This window comes from Aotus nancymaae, unplaced genomic scaffold (genome assembly GCF_030222135.1).
Source record: "Aotus nancymaae isolate 86718 unplaced genomic scaffold, 86718_ANA_hifiasm-v0.15.2.pri h1tg000062l, whole genome shotgun sequence".
In the NCBI taxonomy this organism is placed as follows: Eukaryota; Metazoa; Chordata; class Mammalia; order Primates; family Aotidae; genus Aotus; species Aotus nancymaae.
Window position 1 is genome coordinate 185141 of NW_026988476.1, and position 13914 is coordinate 199054.

The 13914-nt window shown below is 42.7% G+C and overlaps 1 protein-coding gene across 3 annotated transcripts in view; it reads left to right on the forward strand.

The window, feature by feature from the left end:
• Positions 1–13914, forward strand: part of MYLK (myosin light chain kinase) — a 200250-nt gene that overhangs the window by 47306 nt on the left and 139030 nt on the right. For all 3 annotated transcript variants that reach the window (XM_021673967.2, XM_012476200.3, XM_064365754.1), the window contains exon 3: positions 1938–2145. In XM_021673967.2, the coding sequence (XP_021529642.2) occupies positions 1938–2145 (208 nt within the window). The remainder of the gene's footprint in view (positions 1–1937; positions 2146–13914) is intronic.

Below are 13914 nucleotides of genomic sequence, written 5' to 3' on the forward strand. Positions count from 1 at the left end.
AGTCTCAGCATTTCCTCCAAAGTACACAGTCTCTGTCATAGGTACAGTTTAGATTTTGATAGGAAAGGGATTTTTTTGTTTGTTTGTTTCTGGAAATTGTAAATACAATGGACAATATTGATTTGGAGTTTTGTTGTTTCTTTTTCATTGAAGCTTGACCACAAATTAGTGGGGAAAGAAAGGCAGTCTTGTGAGATTCACAAACTGGAACTGAGGGAGTGACTATATGGAATTATCAAAGAGGGACTGTTCACTTTGGGAGTTTTCCCTGTTATTCACGGCTTCCTTCCTTAGGAAGAAATCTGCATCCTGGTCTAAGGATGGGCTAGGGGCTGAACACCTGGGAAGGAAACTGAACACAGTCCAAAGACAACGACTGATGCTTTTTAGCATAGCTCTTTCCTCCCTTAGTATGCTTAGGGAAGAGACTGTATTTGGAGCCCAGGCATGTGTGCACATGCACCAATACAGCATCACTCTGTGACCTTGCAGAGGGGTGTGAGGAGGATTATTGCTACAAATCAGTGAAGGCTTTCTTTGTAAATGCAATATGGGGGTCATTCAGTGAATTTTGGTTTTGCTTCATCCATATTCACACTCTCTTTTCCTGCAGCAGATACATGGATAAAAACTATTACTACCACTGTTTTGTAATGCAAACAACTTTGTTCTGAGGACGCTCCTATGATGCCTTCTATTTTCCAGTGCTAAAACCTCCAATTCTGGGTCCTCGACTGTGCATTAGTGATCTACTCTGAACCCTACTCCTCCAAAGATGAGTTAGTTCTGAAGAGCCTACTGAGTTTCAAGTGTTTGAAGGCCTTTGGGGAACTTCCTTCCTCTAAAACTCGAGAATTCTTTTCTTTGAATTTATCTCTGCATTTTCCCTTCTTTTGAGAGATATCTTCTCCCTGAATGAGTTGCTATGAATCTCAGATGATTGCACCACTGCACTCCAGTCTGCGGAACAGAGCAAGACTCCATCTCAAAAACAAAGGAACAGAAAAAGAAACTCAGATGAGCCAAGGACTTGGAGAAGTGCTGAACACTTAGCACTAAGCAAATGTCAGCTGCTAACTCTGGTTAGAGAAAGGCGAGTGGTCTAGAGCAGCGCTACCCCACAGGAATATCACAAGGCCTGTGTGTAGTAACTTTACCAGTAGGCACATTAAAAAGTAGAAACAAGTGAAATTAATCTTGATACATTTAATTCAACATATCAAAAATACTGCTTTTTAACATCTAATCAATATTCTTAATTATTGAGATATTTTGCCCTTTTTTGTATTGTCTTCAAAACCCAGTGTGTAACGCACACTTACAGTGCCACTCATTCCCACTGGCCACATTTCAAGTGCTCCATCGCTGCCTGTGGCCAGTAGCTACCGTGCTGCACAGTGCAGGTCCTGAACCTTGCTACTCAATGTGAGTTCCAGGGACCAGCAGCATCAGTAGCATCTGTGAGCTTGTCCCAACTACAGAATCTCAGGCCCCAGCCCAGATCTGTAGAAGCAGAGTATGCATTTTGACAGGACCACCAAGTGATTTATTAGCATGTTAGAGGGAGAAGTATTGGTCTAGAATCCCCATACTCTGTCCTCGCCCCCTGGGATTCTGATCTAACTGGTCTGGGGGGGGCCTGGGCACTAGTGCTTTTTTTAAAGCTCCCCTGGATGATTCTAAAATGCAGCCGGGCTTGAGAGTCATTTGTGTAGTGGGCTCTGGAGCCAGGATGCCTGACTTTGCCACTTTCCACCTTCAAGACCTTGGAAAATTGCCAAAACTCTCTGTACCTTGATTTCCTTATCTGTAAAATGAGGATGAAATGGGGGTGTTAAGAGGATTAAATGAGTTAATGCATGTAAACGCTCAGAACAATACCTGACACAGAGTACTCATGAAATACAGGCTCTTACCCTTTCTTCTTTTTCTTGAAGGTCCGAGGTTACCCAGAGCCCCAGGTGACATGGCACAGAAACGGGCAACCCATTACCAGCGGGGGCCGCTTCCTGCTGGATTGTGGCATCCGGGGGACTTTCAGCCTTGTGATTCGTGCTGTCTGTGAGGAGGACAGGGGAAAGTATACCTGTGAAGCCACCAATGGCAGTGGTGCCCGCCAGGTGACAGTGGAGTTGACAGTAGAAGGTGAGTCCCAGGAGGCCCGAGTCCAGCAGGGAGCTGAGCTCTCGGTTTCCCCAAGGCCTGCAGCTCCTGCTTTAGCCCTCTGTTGGACGATGGAGGAACTGACAGGAGAAAACACACCCCATCCCTAAACTCAGGACCTTCCCATCTAACGGGAGAGATGTGGTCCCTACAAGCAAGGGAGACATCCAGGAGACAATGTTTGTCAAGCTAGGTATCACCTATCTCCTGCTTGAGCCCTCCCATGGCTTCCCCTCACACTGCAGCTGAAATCAGACTCCTTAGGGTGGTCTTACAGAGCCTCACCCAATCTGGCCCCTCCCTGGCTCTCAGACCTACCTTCTACCACTCTGCACGGTAGAAGCAGCTCACTGTGGTCACACCCGCCTCTGGTCCTTCTTTGAGCAAGACCACAGGGCCTTCACCCTTGCTGTTTCTTGTGTAAAGGAAGAGCCCTTCCCTCAGCCACTCATGTGACGCGCCCTTCACATCCTTCAGGTCTGTGCTCAAATGTCCGCTCCTTAGAGGCCCTTTTCCGAACATCCCAGCCCTATGACTCTCCATCCTCTCATTTTGTTCAAGGTTTTTCTCTTAGGATGTATCACCATCTCACATTGCAATGTCTTCTCCATCCCCCACCACTAAATGGAAGATTTAGGAGGACATGGACTTTCTCTGCTCATTGCCTTATCTCCAACATCTAGAAAGCTTTCTGGCACATGATAGATACTGAAATATTTGAGGAATGAATGAACGATGTTTATCATCATTAACATCGTCTTTAGCATCATTTTGAAGTAATACATGCTCATTATTAAAATTATGTAACTCAGAAAAATATGTAGAAAGTAAACACATCAGTGTGTTAACATATTAGTTAAAAGTAATTGCAAAAAACACATTTTTTGCACCAACCTAATATTTTTGTCTTTTTCCCCCCTTGGTACTTTAAAGTCCTATTAACTTTAAAACTTCTGGAGAAACACTGGGTCATAAGTAAAACTGTTTTTTGGGTTTTTTTTTTTTTTTGCTACTAATATGTCCTGCCATGCTGAAGCCACTCCACTGGTAAGAACACACTTAAAACCTTGATATCAGGAGGGACATGGGGTTAGTCAGCTCCTCAGAAGTAACGCAAGGTTCCCTGACCCTTCCAGACCTTTCTTTCTTTCTTTCTTTCTTTTTTTTTATTGCATTTTAGGTTTCTAAGCCTAGAAGTTTATAAACCAAGGCTCAGACCATTTCTCCTCTTTCAGAAGACTGTCCTCTCAACCTGGCCTTCAGAGGACACTGGATGGCAGATTACGGTAGTCAGGGAAGGTTTCAGAAGGGGGCGAGGTGCACCTGGGCCAATGGCCACCCTTTGCCCTGTTTTCCCTGTCTCTCCACAGCACGGAAGGGCCAACAGGCTGTTTCGCAGAGCGTGCATAGTTTGGATGCTTTCCTTAAATTCTTTAACGGAGTGACTCACTTACTCTAATGACCTTTGAGTGCCTGTGGCTGGGGCATTCCAGATGGAAAGTGGCCCCTGCTCAGAACCTGTCACTTCTTCTGAGTTCCTGTTTGGAACCAGGGAAATGGAAAGAGCATCGAGTTATGAGTTTGTGCTAATGAGATGTGTGACTCTAAACCTCTGCACCTGTCTTTCTGCAGGATAAAGGGTTTGACGTTGGTGGCCTCCGCAGCCTGGGCTAACGCTTGTTTTCTATGACCCATATTAAGGGAAGACTGGAGTCTGTTAGGAATACAGGGGAGGCATATAAAACCTAGATAATATCTTCAATCCCCACTGTTCAGATAGTGAAATCTGATGTCACGACCAAGCAGGAAAATTTTTAGTAGGTCATAGTACTCCAGGCAGGAGAAAGGAAATCAGGCGGAGAGCTGTAGAGAGAGGAGAGCTAAGGCTTTCAACCCCACTCCTCTCCTTTGGTTTTAATATGAGGAGATTCAGACCCTCAAATTAAAATTAAGATATTGTTAATTAAAATAATATCAAGGTATAAAATGTAAGATGCATTCTGTCTTCTAACCCTAGGAGATAGAGAACAGCCTAAAGGATGCAGCTCTTTAGACGCATGTGAGCCCTATGTACGTTCTGCTTCTGCAGCAAGGCCAGTTTTAAGCTAATGTGTGATTTGAGGCCACGCCAAAGACCTAGGCCTGGCCCTTCTGCCGTGGATAAGTTGACTGTGCCAGGCTAGCTCAACCCTTTACAAAGGAAACCTAGTAGCCCACCTGCCTTCTCTCCAGCACTCTGTGCTATGCTTCTTGCTTGGAGTGAGCAGAGGTCCAGGAATTCAGAGTGTAATTCATATGTGGCGTTTTGTAATCCTTCAGTGGTCAAGTTTAGGAGGCAGCGTTGTGCAATGGAAAGAAAGTCAAATGGTCTTGGATTGAATTTTAGCTCTACTAATTCCTAACTCTGGAGAAATTAACTTTCCTAAGCCTTACTTCCTTTTCTGTGCCTTAGAGTTCATGGCTGCCCCACAATGTGGTATAAGGTAAGCACAGCTAGTAGCACATCGCACCCAGAAAGTGGTAACTTCATCTTTTGAACTGGCATTAGCATCCTTAGAGCTACTTACTAAAAAGGGAAATCTGTAAGAGAGAAAGATTCCTCACTTGACTTTCAATTTCACTATCAGACCCAAGAAACATTCAGGATCCCCCAAGAGAGTGAGTGCCTTAATGAGGGCCATGCAGTTATTCAGGGCCTTACATGATGGAAATCAGCCTTGGTCTGAGCCCCTGGAAGCCCCTGGAAGCAGCTCTGACACTTGCCCACCTCCTGTGGGCAGGTCATAGGACTTGGTGCAGAGCAAGGAAGAGACCTGCAGAAGAGAACTTCTTCTGCAGTGGAGGACCACAGACCTGTCCTGTAGAGATTTAATGTGAGCCGTATATATAGTCTCTTCTTTTCTTTTTCTTTTTCTTTTCTTTCCTTTTCTTCCTTTCCTTTTTCCTTTCCCCTTTCCCTTTTCCTCTTTCCTTTCCTTTTTTTTTGGAGACAGGGTCTCGCTCTGTTGCTCAGACCAGAGTGCAGCAGTGTAATCTCAGCTCATTGCAGCCTTGACCTCAAGCGATCCTTCCACCTCAGCCTCCCAGGTACCTGGGACTACAGGCATGTACCACCATACTGGGCTAATTTATCTATTTGTATGTATGTATGTATGTATGTATGTATGTGTGCATGTATTTTTCTGAGATGGAGTCTTGCTTTGTCACCCAGGCTGGAGTACAGTGGCATGATCTTGGCTCACTGCAACTTCTGCCTCCTGAGTTCAAGCAATTCTTCTGCCTCAGCCTCCCGAGTAGCTGGGACTACCAGTGTGTGCCACCACGCCCAGCTAGTTTTTGTAGTTCTAGTAGAGGCAGGGTTTCACCACATTGACCAGGCTGGTCTCAAACTCCTGACCTTGTGATCCACCTGCCTCAGCCTCCCAAAGTGCTGGGATTACAGGTGTGAGCCACTGTACCCAGCCTTATGTATTTATTTTTTTAAAGATGGGGTTTCACCATGTTGCCCAGGTTTGTATAATCTTAGGTTTGCTAGTAGCCACATTAAAAAATATCAGGTAAAATTCATTTTAATAAAATACTTTATTTAACCTATTATATCCAAAATATTACCATTTCAATGTATAATCAATATAAAAATTATTGAGATATTTTATATTCAACATCTGGGATGTCTTTTACACTTACAGCACACCTCACTTCAGACTAGCTGTAATGTCAAGTGCTCAATAGCCACTAGTGGATAAAGGCTACTGTTTTGAACAGTGCAGCTCTAGAAACTGACACCTGAATAAGGATAAACAAGGTTTACACAGAGCAACAAGAGAAAGCCACATAGATGAACAGGTGTTGATATGGTTTGGATGTTTATTCCCTCCAAGTCTCCTGTTGAAATGTGATTCCCAAGGTTGGGGGTAGGGCCTGGTGAGAGGTGATTGGATCATGGGGGTGGATCCCTCATGAATGGCTTAATACCATCCCTTTGGTGATGAGTGAGTTCTCACTCAGTTAGTTCACACGAGATCTGATTGTTCAGAAGAGTCTGGGACCTCTCGCTTCTCTCCCTCCCTGTCTTGTCATCTGACATTTCTGCTCCTGCTTCACCTTCCTCCATGATTGTAAGCTTCCTGAGGCCCTCACCAGAAGCAGATGCTGGTGCCATGCTTCTTGAACAGCCTGCAGAACCATGAGCCAAACAAACCTCTTTTCTATGTAAATTACCCAACCTCAGTTATTTCTTTATAACAATACAAGAACAGACTAACACAGGTGGTGAATAGTCCTGGGTCATCACATCCACACAGTGAGCCTCGGGCATGAGGTGGAGTAAGGGGTGATGCCCAAATGGTGGGTGTGCCCCAGCCCCGATGGTCACAGTCTGAGAAGGCCCTTAAAGGTCCACTTTAAGGACCAGCGAGTTGCTTCAGGTAATAAAGGGTTAACTTTAAGGACATAAGCTCAGGAGTCCAGGGAAAGCCAAACTGGCAGTGCCAGAGGAGATCCAGACCTCAGATGGATCACCCACTTTACAGGATTGGTTAGTGCAAATGCATGTGCACAGAAATCACCCGGTGAATCTGGTTGAAATGCAGATGCTGATTCCATATGTCTGGAGTAGAGCCTGGGAGTCTGCATGTCCAGCCTCCAGTTGATGCCATGCTGCTGGTTCCACAGACCACTGTTGGAGTAGCAAGGAGGGATTTAATTACATATGTGATACATTCCACCTAGTACAGTGATTCTTAACTGGAGTGTGTATCAGAATCACCTGGAGGGCTGCTGAAAACAAGGACTGGGCTGGAGCCATCTTCCTGACTCTCCCCTCCCACATGGTCCTAGCATACCTCCCCCCAACCCCCAGCCACCCACCCCTCAGTGCCGCAGCTCTCCCTTTCTACACCCACGTGAAACCACTGCAGTGAAGACTGAGACTCTATGTAAGAGAGAGAGGACCAGCCAGCGGGTCCTTCTGTGACAGCAGAAGGGAGAATGACCCCATGTCACGAGATTTAGGGTAGAAGGGTAACCCCGACAACCACTAATGTAGCTCTAGTGGTGTCACTGACACCAGGATTCTTGGGCTACCTTGAATTCATAGGAAATGCCCCTGTGCCATCTTTTGTTGCTACTACTGTTTTTCAGGGCAGATTTCTCAGATTCCTTTCATCTTCACCTTTGGTTGGATTGATGACATTATACATTTTAAGGCCGTGTCTATTGATATTGGCCAAATTTTAAATTATTGTGTTCCTCCTGGATGTTTGTCATGGTTCTTCTTCTTCTTCTTTTCTTTTTTTTTTTCTCTCATTTATTTTGGACCGTCTTCCTTTATCTAACTTTTCTACCCATCTGAAAGGCCTATAATTGTATTTCCCATTTATGTTCTTTATAAATGCTTTTCAACCTCTAAAACTCCCTAATGACTCTTCATTTTCCGGGGGTATATGCCCTATTTTTCAAAATCTAGGCAGGATATTAAAATGCTCTTGAGTTTTCGTCCTTTTCTGTCTTATTAAAGTTAACAATACAAATGTGATAGAGAGGAAAATTATTCTTTTTGCCCCCCCAGGCTCTTTGCTGTAGAATAGTTGTGCGTCAAGACTGCCTTGGCAGAAGTGGCCTTACTCATTTAGTATACGAAAGAGTTAGCTGGAAAATTACTCGGTCTCATTCTGTTCTTAAAGGATGACTTCTGAATTTCCTTTGCCTGGACTCTTCCCTCCTTTATCTTCACCGTCCACTTTGCCTTTGCCTCTTTTAACCTCCAAAGTATACACGGGTTGCCCTTGCTGGCCCAACTTAGATTTTTTACCACTGAGGCTGCCTCCTCCTTTTTCCATCTTGTATTCCTCCACCTCCTCCTCCCATCTCCACCCTGGCCCTTTGTGTATTTAGGCTTCTTCCAGTTGCTCATAGTTCTAGCCTCTTCTTCATCCCTCAGATTTTATTGAATGTGCTAACATTGTGCTGGGATATAAAGAACAATAAAGCTCAAACTCCTAGCCTCAAGCAATCCTCCTGCCTCAGCCTCCTGAGAAGCTGTGGCTACAGGCACATACCACCATGCCTGGCTTCACAGTGCTTTATACTTGAACTTATTTGTGTTTAAATTGTAAATAAAGCCGGGTGTGGTGGCTTACGCCTGTAATCCCAGTACTTTGGGAGGCCAAGGTGGGCAGATCACTTGAGGTTAAGAGTTTGAGAACAGCCTGACCAACATGGTGAAACCCAGTCTGTACTAAAAATATAAAAATTAGCCAGGTGTGGTGGTGGGTGCCTGTAATCCCAGCTACTCAGGAGGCCGAGGCAGGAGAATCACTTGAGCCCAGCATGGGGAGGTTGCATTGAGTTGAGATCATACCACTGCACTCCAGCCTGGGTGACAGAGTGAGACTCCATCTCAAAAAAATATTTAAAAAAAAATTGTAAATAAGTATTTTAAATGTTTTTCTTCTCTACTAGAACTGTAAACTCCAGAAAGGCAAGACATGTCTCTTTTCATCACTTACTGAATCCCCAGTGTAAGGAAGCTAGCACAGGGCCTGAGCCATGGTCTGGCCTGTAGAAAAAGCTCAGTAAATATTTGTTGACTGCCTCTGTAGCTGTCATTGGAACTTCATTCCCTTTACTAAGAAAGGGATTCTGTTCCTAGTATATATAAGCACTAGTCAGACCTTCAACAAGTAGACTGACATGTACAATAAAATCCAGAATAATATCTGAGCCTTAAAAGAAAGGCAGGGTGCTTCCAAGAAGATAATTTCTACAAAAATGTGATCCACATTGCGCAATTTCAGTGACCTTTAGTTTTGACTTTTTTTGTTCCTTTTTTCTTCAATACCAAGTTTAATATTTAACCAGAAGTTCTGGTTCTAGGCATTTCTCCAGAGGTTTTCTTAAGCCACTGGCTTTAAACGGAGACAGTACCACCCTCTAGGGGACACTTAGGAGATTTGTGGGGGCCCTCTTGGTTTCCCAGTGATTGGAAGAGTTGCTGGATTTAGGGGGCAAGCACAAGGGGTATGAGATGGGCTTCACAGCAAGAGTCTTCTCCCAGTTCCTCACAGTCCTACCAGAACAGACACCACAAATATATAAATCGGTGGTTCCTTAGTCTTCAATAATACAAAGAAAAAAGTCTTCAAGACATTGTAAAACAAGCCCAATAATTGAAGAAATGGTCATCATCTAGAGGGAAGATTAAAAGGAATGAAGCTATAGCTACAAAATTATTGAAAAATTTATTCTGTACAAATTTTCTACTAAATGAAATATAGCATTTCTATCTATATAATTACCTTATATAATTATATATATAGATAGTGTAATTACTACACTATTGCCCTGAAAATGTGGATCAGAAGATGCTTAAAATTCTTAATATTAGAAATAAATAGTATTAAGTTAGTGGAGATGCATAAAACGTAGGCATCTTACTGATTTTTATTGCCTGCTCACATTTTTTAAAACTTTGGAGAACAGTAATCTATGTTGCAAAAATATTATGTATTGATGGTTTTTTTGGAGATGACTGCTGTTCTCATCCTAACACATGGCTTCTCTATACTCTCTTGTTATTATCACTGTTCCTTCATCCAAACCATTCACTGAATGTATATTTCAAGGTAAGGTGGGATTTTACCTTGAAATTCCACCTTGCCTTTCTGTGATAATTTTACTGTGATAATTTTTTACTGTTTGACCCCATATCATAAAACAGACAATTGTTCTAACACCACATCAATGCGTTAATAGTCTTTTTAAAAATCTCTGCTTCGGTGGTCTGTACCTTGTCTTGCTATGTGATCTTCCTTTAAAGTGATTTTCTTCTTTCTTTTTTATATATACATCTTTTTTTTTTTTTTTGAGATAGAGTCTTGCTCTGTCACCCAGGCTGGATGGAGTACAGTGGTGCGATGGCTCACCGCAACCTCCACCTCCTGGGTTCAAGCGATCTCCTCTCTCAGCCTCCTGAGTAGCTGGAATTACAGGCACGTACCACCACACCCAGCTAATTTTCTGTATTTTTAGTAGAGACTGGGTTTCACCATGTTGGTCAGGCTGGTCTTGAACTCCTGAACTTGTGATCCACCTGCCTCAGCCTCCCAAAGTGCTGGGATTACAGGCATGAGCCACCGCGCCCGGCCAATATCTATACATCTTTTTGTTTGAGTATTCTAGTGTCCATCTGTATACTTATGCTCTTGGACTTTGCTGTGCTACTTGTACAGTATGATTTTTGATCATTCACTTTTAAATCTAAACATGCATTAGGAGGTCATGGAAGCACCTGCTGTTTCATTGTCTTCTAATGTGCCTGAGCACTTACATATTGAAATGGTCATGCTTGAACAGTTGCATATTAAAATCCGTATTATTATAATTCACTTTCCCTTTATATCACTTTAATGCTTTAGTTAAAACTTCACATTTATTTTCTTTTTGAAATTATCACATGTATGTATGTGTGATTAGAAGGGAATTTTGATCAGGATGGCATGGGGGTGTCAGTTAATGTGTGTTATAAAAAGTGAGTATTTGTTCTGATACAGTGGAGAACCACTATTTTAAGTAATCCTTAAAAAATGCTTTGAACTTGGCTGTAAGTAGGGTAACTGCTCCCCACTTTTCCTGGAACAGTCCTAGCTTTCTCCCGTTGTCCTGGCATAATTATTAATTGCATCTCTCTCAGTATTGCGAGCCCTTGTTTGGATGATAAAATATATCTCTGCACATTTTTAGAAGCATTTCAGCTCCTTTCAATTTTGATCACATTATTCACTTTTTGAACACTATGTTCTGACTCGATTCAGTCTTTCTGTATCGTCTGACAAACAGAGCTAAGTTACCTTATCCTTTCCACCATTGAACTTTCCAGTTCTAAGACCTGCCAGCATTCTCTTTTACTTGCCTTTGAAAAATCTAAGATCAAATACCGTCAGTGTCTTGGCCTTTCCTTTTTCTCATCAACTTGTTCCTGTCCTCACCAGTTCTCTTAACTCACTCTTCTATTTTTGACATTTCTACTTTAATCCTCTTTCCACTTATTTTTCTACATAACCTTACTGCTCTGCCAGATTTTCATACTTTTACAAAATTAATTTTGCCTTATCTGACAATTTGCAACTTCAAATTTTTCCTATAAATAGACCTTGTTAGTAATTTTAGCCCAAATTCTTTTTGTTTTGATGCGAACTCTCTGTTAACTCACATTAAAATAAGTATTCAACAATTCCATTTTTAGCTGACTGCTTTATGTGTTACTTCTTATCATACCCTCTTACCCGGACATAGAAGTATCTCTCCCCAGCATTCTTTCACTCTTCTTTGGGGAGGTGCCATGTTTTTGCTTTTATTTTATTTTTTAAGAAACAAAGGAATTTAAGCCTTTTGGATTAAGATGTTTAGCTCCCAAGACTTTTTAAAATGCTCAGTCTAATTTTTTTATTGTGGTACAATATACATATGTGACATAAAATTTACCATTTTAACCAAGTGTACAGTTGTTGTTAAGTACATTCACAGTATGTGCAGCCATCACTGCTATCTCGTTCCAGGACTTTGTTATTACCCCACATGGAAACCCCGTACCCACTGAGCATTAACTCCCCATCCCCTTTTCCCCCAGCTCCTGGCCACTATGAACCACCTTCTTTCTCTATGGATTTCCTCTCCTGGACAGTTCACGTAAATGGAATCATATAATACATGGCCTTTGGATCTGGGCTCCTTCACTTAGCACACTTTTTCAAAGTCTGTCTGCGTTGTACCATGTATTAGCACTCCCTTCCTTTTACAGATGAATAATACCTCATCGTATGGATATACCACATTTTTTAATCTAGTCTAATTTTTATGAAACCTTTATTCCCAGATGAAATGAGTGATGCAGTAGCATGGGCAGTGCCATGGATGGCACACAGATGCTTTGTGGTGGGATGTCAGAAACTGGATGACTCTGCTGTATGGAGCGTGTTTAGGAGGCCCTGCCCACCCTCTATTCAGATGCCACATTTTACTTTCTTCCTCCCTGTCCCTTTATTTGCAACTAGATTATGTTTTTCATGTTTTGTTTCTTCTTTACTGTTGTATTTATAGGTTTTAGAAAATACAGTGAATAAAATCCTCAGTGTCCCACCACCCCCAAAATAACCAGTATTAATAACATGGTACATTTTCTTCTGGATGTTTTCCTGTCTGAGTAATTTATTTTACCTAATTATGATCACACTGAATAGAGAATTTTGTATGCAGCTCTTTCTGCACAATATTTATTTAACAAATATTTAAATACCTACAATATGCTGGGATTTGTTCTGTATACCTCTGGTGAGGGAATAAGAAGTTCCAGTGGGGATATGGGTTGGGGTCTTCAGCATGTAGATGATATTTAAAGCTGTGGGACCCCCTGGGGGAAATTAGATGGAACTGAGGAGGGGCCCAGGACTCAGCCCTAGGGTGCCCCAGCATGCAAAGGTTGAGGAGAGAAGATAGGTAACCTGGTAAAAGCAGGAAAGTCTAGAAGAGAAAGTGCTTTGAAGGGAAGTGGGACCTTGTGTCAAATGCTACTGAGCATCTGAGTGAGATGGAGACAGAGCGTCAACCACTGGGTTTGACAAGGTTGTGGTTGGGCTGGAGCCCAGTGGAATGGAGAGGATCATAGCTCATTTGGAGTGTGCTGAAGAATGAGTGAGATAATATTCTAACATGTACCTGCACGTTTCAGATATTCTTTTTTTTTTTTATTGCATTTTAGGTTTTGGGGTACATGTGAAGAACATGCAAGATTGTTGCATAGGTGCATACGTGGCAGTGTGATTTGCTGCCTTCCTCCCCTTCACCTATATGTGGCATTTCTCCCCATGCTATCTCTCCCCAACTCCCCACCCATCGCTGTCCCTCCCCTATTTCCCCCCAACAGACCCCAGTGTATAGTGCTCCCCTCCCTGTGTCCATGTGTTCTCATTGTTCAACACCCGCCTATGAGTGAGAACATGCGGTGTTTGATTTTGTGTTCTTGTGTCAGTTTGCCGAGAATGATGGTTTCTTAAACATAATTTAATGGGAGAACAAGATGTCTAATTGTACATTTTACTTATTTTCTTCCTACTGCATGGCATTTATATTGCTTCTAACTTTTGCTGTAACAAAGAAGATCAAAATGAATATCTTTGTAAACTTTCTTTTCTAACTTTAGCATTGTTTCCTTTAAATGGAGTCACAGAAAGGGAGGTGCTGGTCGAAGAGCAGAGCATCTTTAAAGCCTTTGATTTTCCCTCACTCAGATATTTCCAGGACTGGACAGTTGGCGTGGCCTCCAGCAGCGTCTGAGGGCCCACCATCTTGTCCGTCAGTTGGGTCGTTTCAAAACAAGTCTCTCCTTTTTTTTTTCTTTTGAGAAGGAGTCTTGCTCCATCACCAGGCTGGAGTGCAGTGGTGTGATCTCGGCTCACTGCAACCTCTGCTCTGGGGTTCAAACAATTCTCCTACCTCAGCCTCCCAAGTAGCTGGGACTACAGGCACACGCCACCATGCCCAGCTAATTTTTTGTATTTTTAGTAGAGACAGGGTTTCACCACGTTGGCCAGGATGGTCTCAATCTCCTGATTTTGTGATCTTCCTGCCTCAGCGTCCCAAAGTGCTGGGATTACAGGCATGAGTCACCATGCCCAGCCACAAGTCTCTCCTTTTATCAGTTTAGAAGTTCTTTTACTTTTGTATAGAGAATGGAATGACATACACAATCACTTT